This window comes from Amphiprion ocellaris, chromosome 10, assembly GCF_022539595.1.
Source record: "Amphiprion ocellaris isolate individual 3 ecotype Okinawa chromosome 10, ASM2253959v1, whole genome shotgun sequence".
NCBI lineage: Eukaryota > Metazoa > Chordata > Actinopteri > Pomacentridae > Amphiprion > Amphiprion ocellaris.
Genome location: NC_072775.1, coordinates 26,583,730 through 26,603,991, shown reverse-complemented (window position 1 = coordinate 26,603,991; position 20,262 = coordinate 26,583,730). Strand labels below are relative to the sequence as shown.

Genomic DNA, 20,262 nt, shown 5'->3' with positions numbered 1-20,262 from the left:
ACATTATTTATTGTTAATTAAATAATAATACTAAATTAAAACTTTACATTTCTATCATAAAACTGAAAATAATCACTTTTATTGATATTATTATACAATAAATCAAGTAACAATATGATAGCCCAACTGTTGTACTCACTAAACTACAAATTTGAATCAATATTTCATAACCTTAAATAATATCATAGTTTTGTAATGTCTACTTCTCATTATATATCAAACATTTGTTATACGCACTCTATTGCCAGCAAAGCTACAACAAAACTGTAGCAAACTTCATAAAATCCCCTGACAGTGTAAATATTTTTGCTGTGCTGTTATGCTTTCAGTTTTGCTCTATTTTATATTTAGTTGACTTTAGGAGAACTGTGATTCATTGTAAACTACAGTAAACCTGTCCAGTCTTCACACAAACTGTCCACCCAAATCTGTGCAATAAATTCCCATCTTATCTTATAACACAAAACAAAAATAGGCACAACAGGGAGTTTATTTACATAAATCACACTATGGTAAGATACAAGAATGACTGAATTTAAAGTATACACAAAATGTGGTATTAAAAAATGTATGGATTATAAATGTGGATTAACACTGGACAGTTGTAAATTTTAAATTTAATTTTTAAATTACAACTGTATTGTAACTGTAAGGTAATTTTAAAATGACAAATATCCAGTGTTAATCCACATTTCATGTGTTAAAAGTCTTTTAGTACACTGGTGAGACGTTTCATCTTCTCTTCCATGATTCGCTTCTTAGTTTCGGTCTCCTCCAATAGCTGACGCATCTCTTCCTCCACCTCAAATACCTGAGGAAGAAACACGGACAGACAGTCTTAGCTGCAGAAAACACTAGAATTTTCACAGATACTGATGGAATGCAATCAAATTCAAGGCATAAACAGAGGTGAAATAAGACTGCATAAATATCAATTTTCCATTTACAATCTGAAATTGGTGTGACATTTTACATTTTATTAATTTTCAAAATTCCTATTATTTTCTCCAGAGACCGAAGCAATTCAAAGACTGCTGGATGACACTGATCTACTATGTCAAGAATGTCTACCTTTAAATGACAGAGTCTCTCTTATAAATTAAACCTAATTAGAAATCCAGCAGTGAAGGAAGCAATAAATGCTTTGCTTGAAATGTTTGAATAGTTGTCTCTCTTCCAACATGATCACCTGTAACCACCTTCAAACCTACCTCTGAGATGAAACATTGCTTATGCTCATATTTCTCATTGATGAACACACAGCAGCTTTTCTTTCCCTAATATTGTGAAAACTGTCCACTTAATTTACCTTCTGATTGGTTTGTTCTATCTTTTTTTGTTTTTCATTAGCCAGGTGAAGGAGCTCAGTTTGATGTGTAGCCTGGATAGACTCCAGCTGTCGACGAAAAGCATCGTCCACACTGTGTAACCTCTCCACTGCAGCTCTGTAGGACAGACAACCACACATAAATCATTTTACATTCATGTGTGGCACTTTGCATGCTGCCAGTACTGCCTTGGGGAAAACAAATGTATGTATTTTTGAGAGTAGGTGGCCACAGATATAAAGTACTAATACAGAAACTGCAGAGTGAAAGAGTAATTTATTAGGATGAAATCCCCCATCCACTCTTGTTTCAAGTGAAATTTCACTATAACACCTTAATTATGCTCTTTGAAAAGCCTAATCATGATGTGAACACAGACTTTTTAAGTAACAATTTGAGGAGGGCCTTGTTTAACAAATTAGTCCCACATGGGTCAAACTTTTCAGAGCGAGGGGAATTTCTGGCTTATGAGGAAAACTAATAATAATGATAGATAGATAGATAGATAGATAGATAGATAGATAGATAGATAGATAGATAGATAGATAGATAGATAGATAGATAGATAGATAGATAGATAGATAGATAGATAGATAGATAGATAGATAGATAGATAGATAGATAGATAGATAGATAGATAGATAGATAGATAGACGGATACAGGTAGGTAGATAGATCTGCTCTGCTCTGCTCTAGGATTTAGTTAAAGTGCAGGACTTCTTACTTCTTCCCAGTAGGCTGGCAAACAAGCATCTGCATATCTTTCCAACAACTTAAGAATCTACAATATCTGACCAAACAACACCACTTTGAGAACAAAAAAGATTTATAAACAATATATTTTGGCATCTGCAGTGCAAACCCATAGCTCACACTGCTTGATACGTGCTCAGATCAGCAGCTAGAAAATGTCTTTGTTGATATTGCAGCATACTTGTGTGCTTCCGTTGCTTTATTTCTTTCTTCCAGCAGTATACGCTCCTTGGACTCAAAGTTGTCCTTCATATGCTTCACCTGGCTCTCCAGCCGGGTGAGTAGGTCCGCCTTCTCCTGCCACTTCCTACTGGAATCACTAAAAGAAGAGATGCAAAACAGAAAACATACCAGTTCCACATGCTACTTCCAGAATGAATATTTGATCAGCAGCAGCAGAAGCAGTAGTGGTGGCCATAAAGAGAGTCTGAGTCAGTTGTGCCTCAAATAAAAACATTACTGCAGCATTACATTTAAAAGTGATGTGGCAGTTTTTCATTTGATTATAATGCACTTTTACCTTGTTGTCCTCAACCCTTGTAAGCGCACCTTTATGTTTTTGTGTGTTTGGGATGGGACACCTGCCTGTGAACTCTTCTGACCTCGTCGAGCTCAGCTTCCTTGTCTTTCATCTGCTGTTTCAGCTCCTCCTTGCGCAGGCTCAGATGTTCCAGTTGCTCCTTCAGCTCTGCCCGCTGGCCCATTTCCTCCTCCAGCTGCTGCTGAAATCTCTTCTGCGTCTGGACCACCTCCTCCCTCAGCTTACGGGTCTGATCATCTCGCTCCTGTAAGGACTGAACAACAGGAATGTGGCAGATGAGGAGAGACTGCCCTAAGATAAATACTGATAAACATTTATATACTAAAACGATAAATGAACATAAACCAACTCAATGCACACAATAAAATGGACAAACATGCAAGTTAAGCTTTGGTAGGCTCTGACAGAATGTGTTTTATTTTTGGTTTGTTTTTTGATAGAGGTTGGATTTTCATTTAACACAGTTTACAATAGCACAGGTATCATGCTACCTCTTTGAGTCTGCGAATGGTCTCTGTCTGGTCATCCATGATTTTGGTTTTAATTTTAAGGGCATCATTGTCCCTTTCATTCTGTTTCTTCTGATTCTCCAGCTCATTGCTCAGCACCTCTATCCTGGCCTCAAGACGTCCACGATCCTGAGCCAATGATGCTCCTAGTAAAGACAAATATATAAAATTGTAAATTAGTTCATGTCTGTCTTTCCTTCACTATGATTCTTTTTTCTTCTTTTAATTATGATTACTATTTTATTATTATAATTCTGTTATAATTATTATTATCTATGGTGATCAGTTTTTTTTAAAATTTCTTTTAAATGCGGTTCCAAAACTTTATGTAAATGCATATTAATTACTTGTGTGAAAAGAGTACCATAAAATAAAAAAAAAAACACTAGCTTTTCCTGTGTATTTCTCCCATGGTAACCACTAGATGGCAGGCTTTACTTGAGACAGATTTTTTTTTTTTTTTTTTTTTTAAATAGCACCATAAAGTATTAAGCCTCCCTGATGCTGGCCCTAAAGCAAAATTTCCAAAATGTTACAAGTGAACCATAGGTCAGTGTATTATAGACAGACTCAAGGTACAACTTGCCCTAAAAATCAACAATCATTCCCTTGAATCTTGGGTGCACTATAAGGCTGCCTCCAAGTGTACAACACGTCCTTTTGAATGTGTCCCACCCTGCTGAGCAAGCTCCTGGCCCCAGATCCTCCTCTCTGCCCTGAGGCCGTCTATCACCGACTCCTGAGCTGTGAGCTGAGAAAGCAGTCGGGCCTTGTCTTTCTTGAGCAGCTCGAGCTGCAGACTGAGACGCCGGTCCTGCCCCACCTCTGCTTCCAAAGAATGCAGACGACTCTAGCAGAGGGACAGACAGTATTAATGATCAGCAACCATCTGTCATGGCTGGCAGATGGAAAGACAGCTGGACCATTCAGTATTCATGATGTCTGAAAGTCATCAGTCTCATACAAGCTCATTTTTGACAAGGCAATCCTGATGCCTCTCTGCTCTACCTTATATATAAAAGTTATGAGCCAATTTGGGCTTCTAATTTAGTTTTATATTTCACACTGTTAGTGCAGTGCTTCACACCTTCAGATCAGTAACAGCATCTCTCTTGGCTTTGATGAGCTCAGAGATGCGGTTCTTCTGTTCTTTGACCATGGCTGTGAGCTCTTGCACCAGAGAGCTTGATTTCTTCTCCCTCTGCTGTGACTGAGTGAGAGTGGACTTGAGCTCCATCAGCTCCACGGTCATCTGATCACACGCCTCCCTCACCTACAAAAGAAGAGTGATGGTGTGGTAGTGAATGTCAATGTAAAATCTCAGGAGTTAATTAGAATGGAGGCCTTTGGCCCAAGTATTACCTGACTTGACAATTTCATCAGTCAGTGTCAACTCTGACAGAACAGGGTTCAGAGCCATGAATTTACAAAATGCAATCCTTGAAAGCTATGTCTGGAAATCTAAATCTTACTCAGACTTTTCTCATAGAACAAAAGTTTGGTGACTTAAAGGAGGAAATTGTGTGACCTGTAGCAATCAAGAATAAGACAAAATTTTGTGCAGAGGTTGAATGAAATCTGTAGCCATAACAAGAAAATAAGAAGTGATTCATGTTCAATTCTTTTTTAAAAGCTTTCTTCCTGTGGCAATCACAGACTGCTTATCCAGAGTCAAATGATCCTAATTCAATCTCAGCTTTTAGCATCACGCTGGAAATCCACTAAGTCTATCCAGATTGGGTTCAATTCCAGTTCAATCATTTTACTTTTTACTGCACAAAAAAAATCACTTAAAAGCTGGACTGCACAGAGAAGGCAGTGTAAACTTCAGGACACTTAAGTTATTACAGGTCATCTGGATGGCAGGTGTCCATGTTTTAGCAGACCTCAGAGAAGCGAGCGGCTTCGATGGTTAGAGCCATGCGGAACTCGTCCTCCAGAGCAGCGTACTGTTTCCTCCCCTCCGCCAGCTTCTCCTGCAGTTCCACTTCCTTGTAATTGTATCTCTGTTCCACTGATGCTACTTCTTTTGCTACTGCCTCACGGAAATCTGCCCCGCCAGGTTGTAACCGCAACTCCAGTTGCTTTCTGTGAGAAGAATGTGAGCATTTTAGGATGGGATACTGACACGCTTAACAGAAACAGAATAGCCTGCATGTAATGCTAGAATATTCACTGACATAACAAGAAACTGAATCTTTAAAATACACCTTGTATCTCATTTGGGCTGTCATACACTCAATATTTATATTACTAAATACAGACTGGGGCACTAAAATATGAGTCACCAGCTTTTTCTTGCCGACTCACAACTACTTGAAAACCAGTCACAGAAGAAGAGACAACACCACCAATACAGAAATATTATTATCTGAAGTATTATATGAAGTACTATACATTATTTTAATAATGGATAATGTTGCACCTGGGTCATTCCATATAAAATCAACCAAATCTAAAACAGTTTCCACCTGACCGCCCCAGAATTAGTTGTTTCTTTGTACACTAGCTTTAGTACTGTACAGCATTAGTAGATTTAGTACATTAGTATATTGATGAAGGATTACAAAAGTAATATTTCATTGACTTTTGGTTTACTCGAACCATATATCCCACCACATCACGATAAGACCCCAAAATGCACTTTTTAAAGTTTTCTCCCATCAATCATCAGAAAACAGACAACACATCCAGGGTACAATGTCCATGGCTCTATGTCACAGACATTACACTGCTGCAGTTTTGCTGTTGAAACTATGATATATCCCATAATACTGAAGTTCAGAGTTAATCACAGAAAAAAGTGGGGCTGAGCAAAAATTGGATTTTGGCTTTAGAATGTCACACCTGAAGTGAATGTAAATCTGATGTGATTGCAGGTTAAAAAATTTCATATTTATATTTATTCTACTTGTGAAGTTAATAGCATTAAAAAATGTACAGTAATACAAAAGTAATACAAATCTCAAAATTTTAAATTTCAACCAACTCTTACGTATTTCAAGGGCCTGTAACTCTTAACCTATTCATAAGACAGAATTTTATATGGCATTGTAAATACACTAAAGTTACAGGACACAAAAAAATGCTGACTGAGGGAGTTAGATGGGAGGCACTAATTGATTTTTTATGGAATGACCCACATGGACAAATCTTCACCACTGCTCATAGAAAGAGACTGATACAGAAAAGAGAGCCTTTAAAAAGGGTTAAAATTGATATTAAGCAAGACTTCTTTCAGTGATTCAGCAGAAAGCCCTTCAGGTGTACCTGTGCTCTTGTTCCCTGGATGCCAGCAGTTCATGCAGCTGTTGCAGTTTGTCTTTATGCTGCCGTACCGAGGCTCTCTGGATATCCAACTCCCTCTTCAGAGCTGCTGCCTTGTTCTCCAGATCCTGGTACCGCTTCAACTGAGGAAGGTCAGACATGTTTTGCACAAGCCTTTAGGAGCTGAATGACCCTCTCTGCAGAATCCTTTTATCTCTTGACATTTATTTAGGCTGTGGCCTGGATCAGTGAATTATTGCACTGGTATAATTAAAAATTAAGAGTGGTAAGGGGAATTCAGCGGTAGGCAATAGGGTATAGGAGAAACAACATATACATTTACTTTTGTATCACTCTAAAGGAACTTTGCAGCTACATAGAGGGCAATTGTATGTCAAGACCTGACTAGCATTACCTGACTGAATTTATACTATCTTAACCAAAATTATGGGTTCTCAGGTAAACAAACTAGAATCTGTACCTCTTCAGCCTGCTGGCAAGCCCTGAGTGCCTCTCCATGGGAGATACTTTCTTCCAGTCTACGCAGTGCAGTCTTGTGTTGTTCTTCACTGCTACGGGTCTGCTCCAGCTGCTGGTTTAGAGACTGACAACTCCCCTCCAGCTCCTCGACACGAGCCTGTAGCTCAGAGCGCCCTGATCGCTCTTTCAACAACACATCTTTCAATCTGGATGGGAAAAAAACATGATAAGAGTGCGCAACAGCAGCAGCAGTAATACCTTGAATTTCTATTTGTACTGCATATAGAAATTGGCAAGGGACATCACTACCAGTTTTGTGATGCTCTTGGCTGTCCTCTCCCAGCATTAAATATATGATGGCTTGTGAAATTGATGAAATTTAACATTACAGCATAGTCAGAATCTTATCTCAGGGGACAGAATATGGAAGGGGGAATGGATGCAGCATTCTGGTGGAAAGAAACTAGCAAGCTGCACACAGCACAACAAGGCAACCCAAAAATTGTAAAGCACCTCGTCCACAGTCATCCCATTTTAAAATCTGTCTTGATGAGTCATTTCTCTGTAATCTGTCTCCCGATGAGCGAAGACATCAACAGTAAAAGCAGTGTTCAGTTTCATTAGAAAATGACAGTTAAGACTGATTTGTATAATACAGCTAACATATGTGTGTCACCAGGCTTCTAATTACAGCCATAATGTGCATTTATCTAAGCGGGATGTGATGCAAATCAGAACAGAGCAGCCACACCTTGCAAATTAGTCACATGTATATAGCAATGGAGATAGGAATGTTAAATTATAGATAATATTGGTTACTAAGATTAAAATATTAGGTATATAATCAGGATGAGTGTGTAGGTTAATGATTTTTATACTAAACAGCTTTATTGTCACAGACAACTGCAGACATACATCAAGGTTTTGAGGTGTTGAAGCAAAAGTGTGTCCTTAATTTCATAAAAGGCAATGCCACAAAGACAGTGAAGAATTTAAATGGTGGGATGGATATTCATTGTTTAAGAATAAGACAAGCAGTGAACCCTGGTCTCAAGAGAGTCAATACAAAAGATGAAGAGGGTAGAAATGAATGAAGATCCATTATGCAGTTGACAACTAAAATCCACAGAGACAAGTTCAATGGTCCTTTTTTTCTATCATGATTTCTACTTTAGAGCTGCTGCACCAATTCAAGTGGAAGTTTGTGTGCACAGTGTATACATGTCCACCTGTGCTTCCCTTTTACCTGTCAGTGGTGTGTAGGGCCATGCTTTGAAGGTCTTTTTCCTCGCTAATCTTTGTCTGCATGGACTTCAGCTCCTCTGTCAACTTCCTCACAGTTTGTTCTGCCTTCCAACGTCTCTCTCTTTCCTGGTCACGCTCCTCCACAATTGTCTGAGCAGCAGACATACACAAAACCATGAAAATACATTAAGTGAAAACACAAAGAAAGACAAACAAATAACACTGTTCTAGATTTAAGCTGAAAAGTGAATTTCTATTTACAACTCTGAAAAAGTTCTCAAAGGTCACTCAAAAGTTCTCCCTGAACTGTCTAAACTTTTTTGTTAAATCAGTGAGTTCCTGCAAAGAATACTGTGGAAAAAACTTGATGAAAAAAACACTCTGATAGTCTAACCAGACTATCAGAGAGAAAGAAACAAACAAACAAATAAGGGAAAAAACAGATGCTATCTCATCTCCAAAATTCCATCCTCTATTTTTCAAAAGATCCGAGTATGAATTGTGCAATTGTTGTTGTCAAAGTGCATGCATCCATTATCATAGAGAGACTGCACAAACATGACTTCTACTGCTGTCCAAAAAGAAAAAGGCAAAAAACAGCTACAGTTTGCCAATGAACATGTAGATACAGAGCAAGCCTTTTCGAATAATGTCCTTTGGACAGACAAGGATGCAACTTTTCAGCCACAGTAGGAGTAGACATGTGGTTCAGATCAAATACAGTTTTTCAGAGGAAGAAACTCTATCAACTGTAAAAGATGATGCTGAAGCATTTATGGTTTCAGCTGCTGTCTCAGAGACCGTGCAGCTTGAAATCATGGATTCAACTATGAATTCTATATCATATTAAAGAGTGCTTGAAGATAATGTAAGGCCATATCATTTGCTCAAAAAGATGAATGGATTGTTATGGAATTGTTCAGTCAAAGTCCATATTAAAATGATGTGGGGGGATTTTAAGCTGGTAGTACATGCAAGAAAAACCTCAAAAATCTTGCTGAGGTAACTGAGGCATTTTCGCACGAAATTTCAGTAAGACAACAGATACGAAACTGGTACAAAGAGTTATTTCTACAAAAAGGAGCAGCACAACCTTCAGAAGCCGAGGGTGTACTCACTTTTTTTGGATGTATGATTTGGTGGTTGAGTTGCTTTTCAACGTAAAAATCAAATAGATGATGAACTCTTGACTTAAGTATTATAGAGGATTCACTGAAATTGAAGATATTATTTGTTTTGTAGGTTTTTAAATAATCACAAAAGGGGTTAAAAAAATTGGAAAGAAAAATTATGATATTACGATTATCTTTGTTTTGCAGTCATTTTTGTATCCACTCTTCTGTTCGTCAATATTTTTGTTTACAGGGACGTTTGGTTAAAAAAAAACACCACTACTCCCTTTTTGTACAGAGATTCAAGCTTTTTCACATTCCATTCATTCAATAAAAATAGAAGCTGCCATTCAGCCTGCAGGTGGCCTATCCATTGTGTACCCTATAGGTTTCCTCCTCCTCAGTAGACTTGGTTTTCACATCGCCTGAGGTCTTGGCTGCTCTCAGAGGTCCCCTCCTGGTTGGCCCTGCTGCCTGTACACCCGCTGTGCTGCCAGACTTCCTCCTGGGCCCCACAGCAGCCTTTGAAGTCTTCTGTTTATGATTCTCCTGATCACTGCACATGAAACAAATCATAGGTATTGAACCAGCTGTAAAATCGATTCTAAACAGCCCGCAGCTAATGTCTGGCTAAATAAAGGTCAAAGCAAACAACCTACTGACTTTTATAGGAAGGCAAAGTTTGAACAACTTTGAACTGAATCTGGAGCTGCTATTTTAAAATCACCTTGCTGTTTGATGAGAACAGTTGTGAGCTTAAATTACTGAATGTTAAGCACGTCATCAGTGGCTGATGAAGTAAGATGAGGGAGGAGACCACAGGAGGGTGGTCATTAATCACTAGAGTGAGGTGACAGTTGTAATTTCTAACAGAGAGGAGGAAAGTTTACAACATCGCTCATCAAAGAATATTTATGTCCCTCTTTCAGCTGAGAGGTAAAAAGATTTCCTCTATCATGAAGATACTTGATGATATTACATTGATGCATGATGGACAAAACGAAAATATCTATTGCTATATATTGTGTTTGATTATTATAGATGCTGACTTTGTCAGTAACAACATCCTAAACACTTCTGTGTTAGCAAACTTTGGCAAGTGCATGAATGTGACTATCGTTACTCAGAGGCACACTCTGATTTTGTTATGGTGCCCACCAGTGCTTAAAATGTCTTGACATAATTCAGTTTTAAAACATTAACACAGAATTCTATGGAATTTTGGGCTTTGTCGAGGTAGCATTTAGCTCCTGTAACAAAATCAGGGACTACACATGTAAAAATAACAGCAAAATACAGTAAATTATTTTCACTACAAAATAAACTTGACAGCTGAAACATCTTTTTGTGCAGAATCACCTGTCTGATCTTCTGCCCTTGGTCTCCTTGGTGGTTGTGCTTGATGCTATGCTGTTATGGTATTTGGGAATCCTTGTTCGCCTCCTGTTTTCCTTCCCACTGTCACACTCACTTTCTGAAGTGCGGTCTGTGTCTCTCTTGGCTTTCTGTACCATCTTCACAGGATGGGCAGAGCTACTGGCTCTGTCACTTGCAGGGACCTGGGTAAACATTTCAAAATTACTCATAAAAGGTGAGAAAATTAAATTACCATTTAACAGAGCAGAATATATGAATATCACATTTGGTATTGAGTTTATTGTTCTGTGGAAATGCTGTAGGCACTGAAAGTAAGGCGAAGACACTTTCAAAATGAATGCCTTGAGTAGTTTTAAGCTATGAATTATTTTCATAACAAGTAAATATAAAAAAAAATAGATTAAATGAACAGTTTCTATCTCTTCATATAACCCCCATTAACTGTATACAGACATGGACAAACTCTCTGTGATGTCACCCAGTAGGTTCTGTGCTAGCCTGACTCATTTCAACTCGTGGCTAATAAAAAAAATGAGCACAGACATTAAACAGCTGAGCTGAGGTGGAACATACAAACATCTCTGGTCCATGAGTTGCTGTACGATGGCATCCACCTCTCATTCAAAGCAGCCTTCCCTTAGAGAGGCCAAAACTGTTTTTCTTATGAGGTTATAAATTGATGTATTTCTGCTGAAAGACCAAACTCTGGGTATAAAAATCCTCAGTTGCTGTCTTTGTAGTTTGTTATTTATTTCGCGACAATGGCCAAAGCCCTCAGGTTCAAGACCTGAAAGTCCAAACTTTGGGCATAAAGTCCTCAGTTGCAACTCTAGGAAATGTGTCAGGGCAAAGGCCACTCAACCTTTGAGTGGCCATTTGAAGAACTGCACTTCACTATTGGTTTCATTTTTCTGCCCTTGAAGGTTGCTGCTTAGTTATCAGATACTGACATGATGACTTTGAGATGAGGACATTGTGGGGGGTTCACCATGTTTTGCAAGATTCCCTGTTTTCATTTTGGCTGAAAATGGATCTGGTTGTCTTTTGGGGGTTGTTGTTGATGAACCTGTAACCAATCTGACATCTATCTGATGTTACTGCATTCAAGCATGTGAATCTAAATGTCTGAAATTTTTGCACAGCACTGTATGCGGTACACAAGCTGGATCACGGCCTTAATACAACATGTCAGTCACGTGTTGTATATCTCACAATGTAATCAGTCAATCAACATAAATCAACACAGGTACCTCTTATGAAATTGAATAATGCTTTTAGCAGTGTTAAATACATACCTGCTGGATGAGCTGGGACACCTGGTGCTCCAGTTTCCTGATGCGCTGTTCATTAGCAGGGTCTGCTGGATCAGCCATGGCGGAACGACCTGACTGGAAACACTGATGATCTGGTTGTTTGACTGGTACTGTTTCAGAGTTAACCTGGTGACGAATTTGGGTTAGCAGCTGGTCAATGCAGGGTGTGCTGAGAGGGCCATCCCCTCTAACCTGCAATGCAAACATAATTTTTAGTTTTTTAAATTTAAGTTTTAGGCTTTCCACTGTGAATGTGATGTACAATTTTTCTTTTAGTGCAGCTGGTCAAACTAAGAAATACAAATAAAAATTGCCATCTGGCAATGAACAGGTAAAGTGATTTACTAGTTAGAGGATCAGATTTACAAACTGTCACTACAGCGAATGTAAATCCATCAAATTACAAAATATTTAAGCAATTTCATGACAAGTTACATTCTGCTATTCAAAACAACTACTTAGCACAACTATCTCCTACCTTTATATTCATTCAATAACATAACACAGTCCTTTTTGGTTGCCGTTTCTGCAAAGTTAGTAGACAGGCTCTGCACTTTTTTAATATGCAAATGTGGAAAACACATTTGTTTTCTGTTATTTATATAATACAAAATGCAAAATCTTGGACGTTCAGTTGTTTTGCACAGCATTGCTTTCAAATTATGGTATTTTGTGTAAAGTTCAGTCATGGAGCTTGGCAACACTGCCTTTTTGAAATCTATACCATGTGATTGGAATATTTTGAAAAGCAAACTTGAAATGTGCTTGACAGGTAAGCAAAAGTCAAAAAACCTTTTCATAGAAATGTAATTGTTTTAAAACCTTTTCTGTCATTCCTCTCATACCCTATTACATTGTGCTATACAGTATATAAATGTTCTATAATTGCTGTGTCTCTTGCAAAAAGAGATAATCTATTTCTAAAGATTTCCTGGTTAAATAAATCCTAATTTAATACATTTTTACTAAAATGTCATCATTTTAAATAAACAGGTGGTATGAGAATTACAAGTGAAAAAATAACAGTAACATGGAAAGAAAAATTACCACTTCATTGTGACTTGTGTCTGAGGAGAGCAGGAGGTCTACATAGTCCTCCAGACCGGGGACGTCACAGGGACTGCCTAGACTTGGAGGTGATGGATTTCCCAGCTGGTCCAGGCCATCCAGAACAGTGATCTGTGGCAGCGACTGCATAACAATCTCCCTGTAACCTGTGGAAAGACAAGAGCACATTTGCATTAGCAAAATCTGACCAGCAGGAGCTACTTGACTGTCCACCATTACTGGCACATCAGTTGTTTATTTGGTCTTCATGAAACATTAGGTGTAAGGGTGGTAATGTTGCATCAAACAAAAATAATTCTATCTGCATGAATAACCTCTGAATGTTGTCCTCAAATGCACTGCTAATGAAGTTCATTTCACCGGCATTGAGCACCGTATATCCAGACACATTGACAGCAAGGGTTGTAAAAGTGCATTAAGTATGCCCTTCTGGATTTAAAAAGATGAAAAGAGACTCTCAACAACTACTGCTGGTAATTAATCATGAACAGAAGGATATGGATAATGGGCATACAGCAAAAAGATTTTTACATTAATATAACTGCTGCCAGTCCAATTAACAAAGAGGCAGGAAGAGAAGATGCACAGAGAGACAAACAGACCCCAGTCCGTACTATTAATATAGTCAGTTTGACTATAACTGGTTTTCTTTACAGACAGTACAGAGTGTGATGAGTCACTTATTCTGTAAAATCTGAAAAAAAAATATCCCTTTGGACTTGTGATTCCTCAGAAACAAGGAAAGAAAATAACCCAAGTTTGTGTTCTCTGGTGTTCCTACATGTGAGGCACTTCTAACACATCTGATGTACACTTTGGGATACTGCCTGTGTGAGTCAGAGAATAACATCCCAGAGGCTTAATCAGCCTTAGGAAGAGATGCTCTGAGTACCTACACTTTCTCATCCAGTTTACAGTGAATGATGAATTCACATGGTTTTATCCTGTATGTCATTTTTTTATGTTTTTGCTCTCACCAGTCTGCAATTAAATTTTAATTCAACTGAACCTGCAGTCTGCAGTTTTCCAAATGATTACAGATATTCTATAATGCATAAACATATTAAGGTACTGAATTGATGAACTGACAATTTATCAGTCAGTCAAGAGAAAATGCATCTATTTCAATAACCGAACAATCTTTTCATGAATTTTTAGGCAACAGTTGCAAACATTGCAATTCCTTACTGAAAAACAGTCTACATGATTTGCAGGAACCCTCTGTCCTGTGCATATGTGTGCTCATCGATCTGAATAGGATAATTATAAGCTATATCGCTTCAGAAATACAGACTCCTCCTTTAACCAATAAATTAAAAAATAATCAACAAATCGAAATATCATCATTTGCCGTCCTAGTTTCAACACTGCTGACAATAATTTAACACACCCAGAAACATTCAAGGAATAAAACAAATATTATAAATAAATTCACTGGTATATCACTCATAACTCCCCTGTAATGACCTGAAATACCTGAGTTCAAACAGAAGCAACTTTAATTTGCTTTAATAATAACCATGTAAAATTCACCAAATGTCTTTTAACTGCATCATGTTTTCATTGCTTTGTGCTTAAATGAGAAATTCCACCCCTGAGAATCAACACTTGTCTCTTTGTTTTATTCCATCACTTCACAAGTATTGCTATGTCTGAAAGGCCATTTACTGCTATTATATCAGTCAGAACCCTTGTTACAGCTGTGTTCCATAGACAGAAGTGGGCAACATAACATTTCATATAGACGATTAAATGGGGCATCTGGGGGCCTTGTGGTTCAGGTAAGATGTACAGCACTGCTGATCCATCTCTGGTTTAAGACCTTTGTTGCCTGTGATCTGCCTGTAGTTTCTGTAGTTTCCATATTTCTGCTACCATCATCAAATAAAGACAAAATACCAAAAACTAGTCTTAGACTTGTCACCTGTCAGAGAAAAGCCAGTAGACACTGACACTGTCATGAACAAAAGTTTGCATACACTTGTAAAGTCTTTACTTGTAACTCCTACAGCTATTAATTTTTTACGATTAAAAGACAGAAACATATGTGTCTTTGTCACACACACACACACAAAAACACAATATTTTTGGTACTGTTATAGATATGTTACAGGTCTTCTGGAAATATAATAAAATCTGCTGGGTCAAAAATATGCAAACAGCAATGCTAATGTTTGGTTCAGTGTCCTTTATCCATTTTCACCTAAACTAGGCACTTTTGGTAGCCATCCACAAGCTTCTGATTGTGTCTCTGATCACTCCTCTTAACAAAACTGAGAATTAGAATCTTCAATCTTAATTGCATTTACTTTCTGTAAAGCATCAGTTCCACTGGCCCCAAAACAGCCCAAGGACAGAATAACACAACTATGCTATACATTAGATTTGGTGTTCTGGGGGCTAAAGGCCTCACCCTTTTTCCTCCAAACATATTTCTGGTCATTGTGGGCAAACAGCTTGATTTTTGCTCCATCTGACCATAGAACTTTCCTCCAGAAGGCCTTTTCTTTGTTCATGTGGTCAGCAGCAATCTCCAGTCGAGCTTCAAGGTTCTGTTTCTAGAGGTAAGGCTTCCTTCCTGCACAGCAGGTCTCTCAGCTCATGGTGATGTAACACAGTTGACTCTGGACACTGACACCTGTATTCCAGCAGCCTCGAATTCATTGCAGACCTACTTTGTGGTGATACTTAGTTGACTCCTGACCAATTGTCTTTCAGCAGCAGGTGATAATTTGCATTTTCTTCCTGATCATGGCTGTGACACAACTATATTATCCATTTTATACTTACAGTTGTTTCCAAAGTTGATTTTGCGATCTGATACCTTTTTGAAATGACTCCAAGTGGCTTTCTTGATTCGTTTGAGTCAATGATATCCTTTCTATGATCTTTGCTGAGCTCCTCAGACTTCTTCACTGTAGTGTTTGTGGCCGAGTCTAATGAGTGTATCAAATGGAACCTATTTAAATTGGCTCGGAGGAGCCAGCAGCTGTAGTCAATCATCATCTACATCACCAAAACTGATCATTCAAGTTGCTGTATGTATATTTTTGGCCCAGCAGATTTTATCATATTTCTAAAAAGACCTATAATAAATCTATGAAAAAACAAAATGTATGATTGTTTTTAGTGACAAAGACGTGTGGATTTCAATGATTCTATCGAAGAAAAGTAAAAGTTGTAGAAGTCATTGGAAATTCAATCATAATATATATGTTCTTTACAAAGGTATGGATTTTTTTTGTTCACACCTGTATGCATGATGACGTATACACATGGCAAAGTAATGCTTTCTGCCCTCCCTACCTGGTGACATACAGAGAGGGTTATCTCTGCCATCCTGGCTTAAAGTGACCTCTCTTAAACCTTGTAATCCCAGCAGGCACTGCAGGAAGTGATCAATGCTGTTCAGGTCGTTGCTATGGAGACTGAGGTGCTTCAGCTTGTACTCCGTGCCATGAAGATACAAAAAGCCTAATGAGGACATGAGGAATAAACAGCATCTAAATATCAGCAACTTGTTAGAGTTCTCATTTGGCGCAGAAAAGAAAACTCTGTTCAGACAGTATTGGACTCACCTGTAAGGCTATTTATCTGATTGTAGGACAAGTTTAATCTTGTTAGGTTCACAAGGCCATTCAGTCCTGAGGTAAAGTGGGAGGACATTATCAACTGAGTGATTTTGCAGCTCATAGAGCATTGACAGTAACATCAGAGTAAACAGAAGATCCAGTAACAAAGAATTATTACTTGGAGAACTCGCACAGAGCTGAAACATTTATTATCTCAGTAAAATGGTGACTAAAGACTCACCTTCAACCTTGGTGATTAAGTTGCAGGATAAATTTAAAGTCCTCAGAGAAGTGAGGGAACTTAGACCCTCAATCTTAGAGATGCAATTGGAGGAAAGGTCTAAGTGCCGCAGGTGCCAAGCGGAGGTCAGGCCCTCGATCCTCGGGATGTGATTGCAGTGCAGATTAAGAGATGTTACAGTAGGAGCCAGGGGAATATGTAGCAAACTAGACAGAATGCAACAAGGTCAGATTCACAGTGGAAGAAAAAAACCCAGTGCCAACAAACTTAGTACAATTTGCTATACAACAAAATTTGTGCCAACTAATAAAGTTTTTTTAATTAACTGATTAACTAGTTAGTCTATGACAAGTCTTTAAAAAAATTAAATGTACACTGGAAGTTGTAAAAGCTCAAGGTGATGTCTTCAACTGTATGATTTTCACAGTACAAAACTTAAAACATGTATCAGCTTGCAATGATAAATCTCGCAGTCTATCCTCACATTCAACTAGAAACTGGAAAATATTTTGAACTAACATCGCTGTCTAACTACTAAATGTGACATTTGTTTAATCTAATTTAATCTCACTACATTAATTAATCAATTGCCATAATTCCTGTTGATTATATTTCTGATTGCTTCTATTGTAAATTCTTGTGCTAACAACATTTTGAGATTCTGACCTTTTAACATGAAGCGACATTACTTGTGATCTATTATCACAGGTCATGGCGCTAATGTACACATGAATTGTGACAACTTCAACGAAAGAACGAATTCCTTTCATCAAAATGCTTATTTTATCAAAAAAAAAAAAAACGCTAAAACGTGGTAAAAGCGTTGCAGTTGACTGACAGAATTATTAAAAGTAAATAAATTAAGCTGATGTGGAAACACTGTTAGTTGGTCAACACATACTCTAGTACAGCACTTAGTGTTAGTATAGTTTTCAGACACATTAGATACATGTAGATATCTAATGTAAGATTATTGAAAAAGTCCCCAAACTGAAAACAGATTTAAGTATCACAGCTTTGTTTTTCCTATTCCCTCTCCCATTTATCATCACGCCACCTCTTAGAAGTAGTCATCTGACAGCTGCATATAAGGCTGGATATAAAGTAGCTTAAACTAGCTCTACCTGCATCAGCTACAACAGTAACACTGAAACTTCAGTACTAAAAATCTAAAGATATATGATAAAATAAAATAGCAGTCTGAGGAACCAAACCAGGACTTTTATTTTAGTACTCCAACTACATTTTACCGCTATTACTTGGTGACTTTAACTTAACTAGGATTTTTTTATACAGGACTTTTACCTGTAATAGAATATTCTGACATTGTTGTATTCACATGTTTACTTAAGTAAAGGATCTGAATACTTCCACCTCTGTTATTGACATAACCAAAGCCTACAGCATATTAAAATCTGTTGGCTAGCCACATTAAAATACCACTCACACATTAATTTATGTGTAATATCACATGTAACTTTCGATATTTGTGCATATTTCTGAAAATAAAAACTCTTACTAATCATCCTATTGTTTTTCTTAGTTGCCTGATTTTTTCTCTTATACTTTTATAACACCAACTCTTTCATTGCCCAACATGCTTTAAATTGCTATCGTGTTCATATGGTTGTCTTCATGTGTTCATAGTCATGTTTTCTGTGATTCCTCTAACTTGCTCAGTACATCTATATACACTTGTGCATGTTATTAACTTTGTGTCTTCTCTCTCCTGTCATTTGTGTTTTGCCCTCTCTGCAGGTTTTTCTGGCTGTGAGGCAGTATTGGTCTGAAGTGCAGCTACTGGTCCCAAAAATCTGTCCAGTGTTTATGTTCTGTGTTTGTTGTCTGTTTGTCTCTGCTATCATTTTCTCTCGCTCACCCTATACCCGGTCGAGGCACATGGCTGCCTTACCTGAGCCTACATGGCTGCTATACTGAGGAAAAAAAGCTGTTCTCTCCACCAATATGCTGCTCAGAGGGAGTCTCTGAATTCATTGATTCTTCCATGTATAATTTTGCAGGGTCTCAATATTAATTTTTGAATTAGCCGGCAAACGTGTTAGCGTGTATAATATTGTAGGTTATTAACGTTTAACATTAAAGTAAGTCAGTTATATTTGTATAATATATAACACTGTATTTACATCATTCGGTAGGGTTTTAACGATAACGTTTCGATTTCTCTCGTAAATCCACATAATAAATAACACTGTAGGAACTTAATATCTAAACTTAAATAACGTAAATTCGCGGCGCCAGTCTTATCTCAACACTGAAAGTATTCTTGGGTCAGCGGCTGTTGTTTTAAATGTGCTGTACAAATAACGGTGACTTGACTTGACAAACAGTACAGGACTTATACGTGTATCAGAGAGCTTTTGCGTTGATACTTCACCATGTTAATGGTACTCCGAGCTAAAAGCCAGTGACTTTAATGGACAACAAACTAAGAAATTTAACGCTGTATTCAATTTATGTGCGACAAGTTTTTTGAAAGGTACAGCAAAGTGAAGGAGAGCTGTCGATAGACAACGTTACCTTGTTATCTTCTTGTCGATAAGACTCAGCTCCTTGTCTCCCATAGCGGCGACATACAGATGTTTGTACAGTTTGTCGAACTGTACATCAAGTTTGTTAGCTAACGAAACAAAACAGAATGCTAAATGAGCAGATAAACCAGAAAACAACCCTCTAAAACCTTTAGCTAAGTTACTAGCAGCCTAGCAAAAGTTTGGCTAGCGGCGGAGCGTCCAAATGTAGCTCATTATGAGCCGTCTACTAGCTGCTAAAAGTCGCTAGCTCTACATCTTTAACTGCTGAAATTATACGTTAAGAGTTTGCCACAATGTTTGATGTTCTTGTTCAGTTGAACTCGCCGCTTCTTGCACTTCACTTCCTGTTTACATGACGTCGTTAACGGTTACATTCGGGACATTTTTGCTTTCTCCGCCCTCGGACTGTGTGGTCACGCCCACCAGAGAGCCCATCCAAAGTGCAATAATAACACAGTATAACAGTGAAACAACTTAGATTACATTTGTACCCTATCGATTACATAGCTAATGGGCTCATTCAAAATCCCACTTACTGTAAGTAAAACTACAGAAGTATTGGGAGCAATATGTACTTTTGTTGACCATATAATAAGGTCCTAACTAATATTTAATATATTAATACAATACAATAATATAGTTAACTTGTGCATTTAAAAATATTTTAGAGTTTTAACCATAACATTTAAATTAGTCAAATAAATTTGCATATTGGATATTATTCCATATAAAATCAAACAAATGTGAAAATGCTTTTGACTTTTCAACACTTCAAAACTGACTGATTTTTGTGCACAATAACTTTAGTATATTAATTGAATTCATTCAAAACTTTACCATCAAACTATGAATATTTTCCCAATTACAGGTCCTATATATTTCAGCTTGCAGTTATCAGCTTAAC

At 37.6% G+C, this 20,262-nt stretch overlaps 1 protein-coding gene across 3 annotated transcripts; it reads right to left on the bottom strand.

The window, feature by feature from the left end:
• Window positions 1-59: 59 nt before the first annotated feature.
• lrrcc1 (leucine rich repeat and coiled-coil centrosomal protein 1) lies at window positions 60-19,712 on the bottom strand. 3 transcript variants are annotated; one of them, XM_055014082.1, is made up of 19 exons: window positions 19,345-19,712; window positions 16,807-17,012; window positions 16,572-16,637; window positions 16,300-16,467; window positions 12,973-13,139; window positions 11,908-12,117; window positions 10,595-10,794; window positions 9,617-9,791; window positions 8,125-8,273; window positions 6,880-7,084; window positions 6,402-6,541; window positions 5,018-5,219; window positions 4,219-4,404; window positions 3,807-3,981; window positions 3,114-3,277; window positions 2,667-2,875; window positions 2,263-2,400; window positions 1,310-1,445; window positions 60-811 (listed from the first exon to the last, which is right to left on the bottom strand). In XM_055014082.1, the coding sequence occupies exons 1-19, from the start codon at window positions 19,386-19,388 to the stop codon at window positions 701-703; spliced, it is 3,051 nt and encodes a 1,016-aa protein (XP_054870057.1). In that variant the 5' UTR covers window positions 19,389-19,712; the 3' UTR covers window positions 60-700. The 3 variants fall into 3 exon arrangements, with proteins under 3 accessions (XP_054870057.1, XP_023121415.2, XP_023121414.2); XM_023265647.3 differs by lacking the exons at window positions 16,300-16,467; window positions 16,572-16,637; window positions 16,807-17,012; window positions 19,345-19,712 and adding an exon at window positions 15,818-15,919; XM_023265646.3 differs by lacking the exons at window positions 16,300-16,467; window positions 16,572-16,637; window positions 16,807-17,012; window positions 19,345-19,712 and adding an exon at window positions 15,784-15,904.
• Window positions 19,713-20,262: the final 550 nt, after the last annotated feature.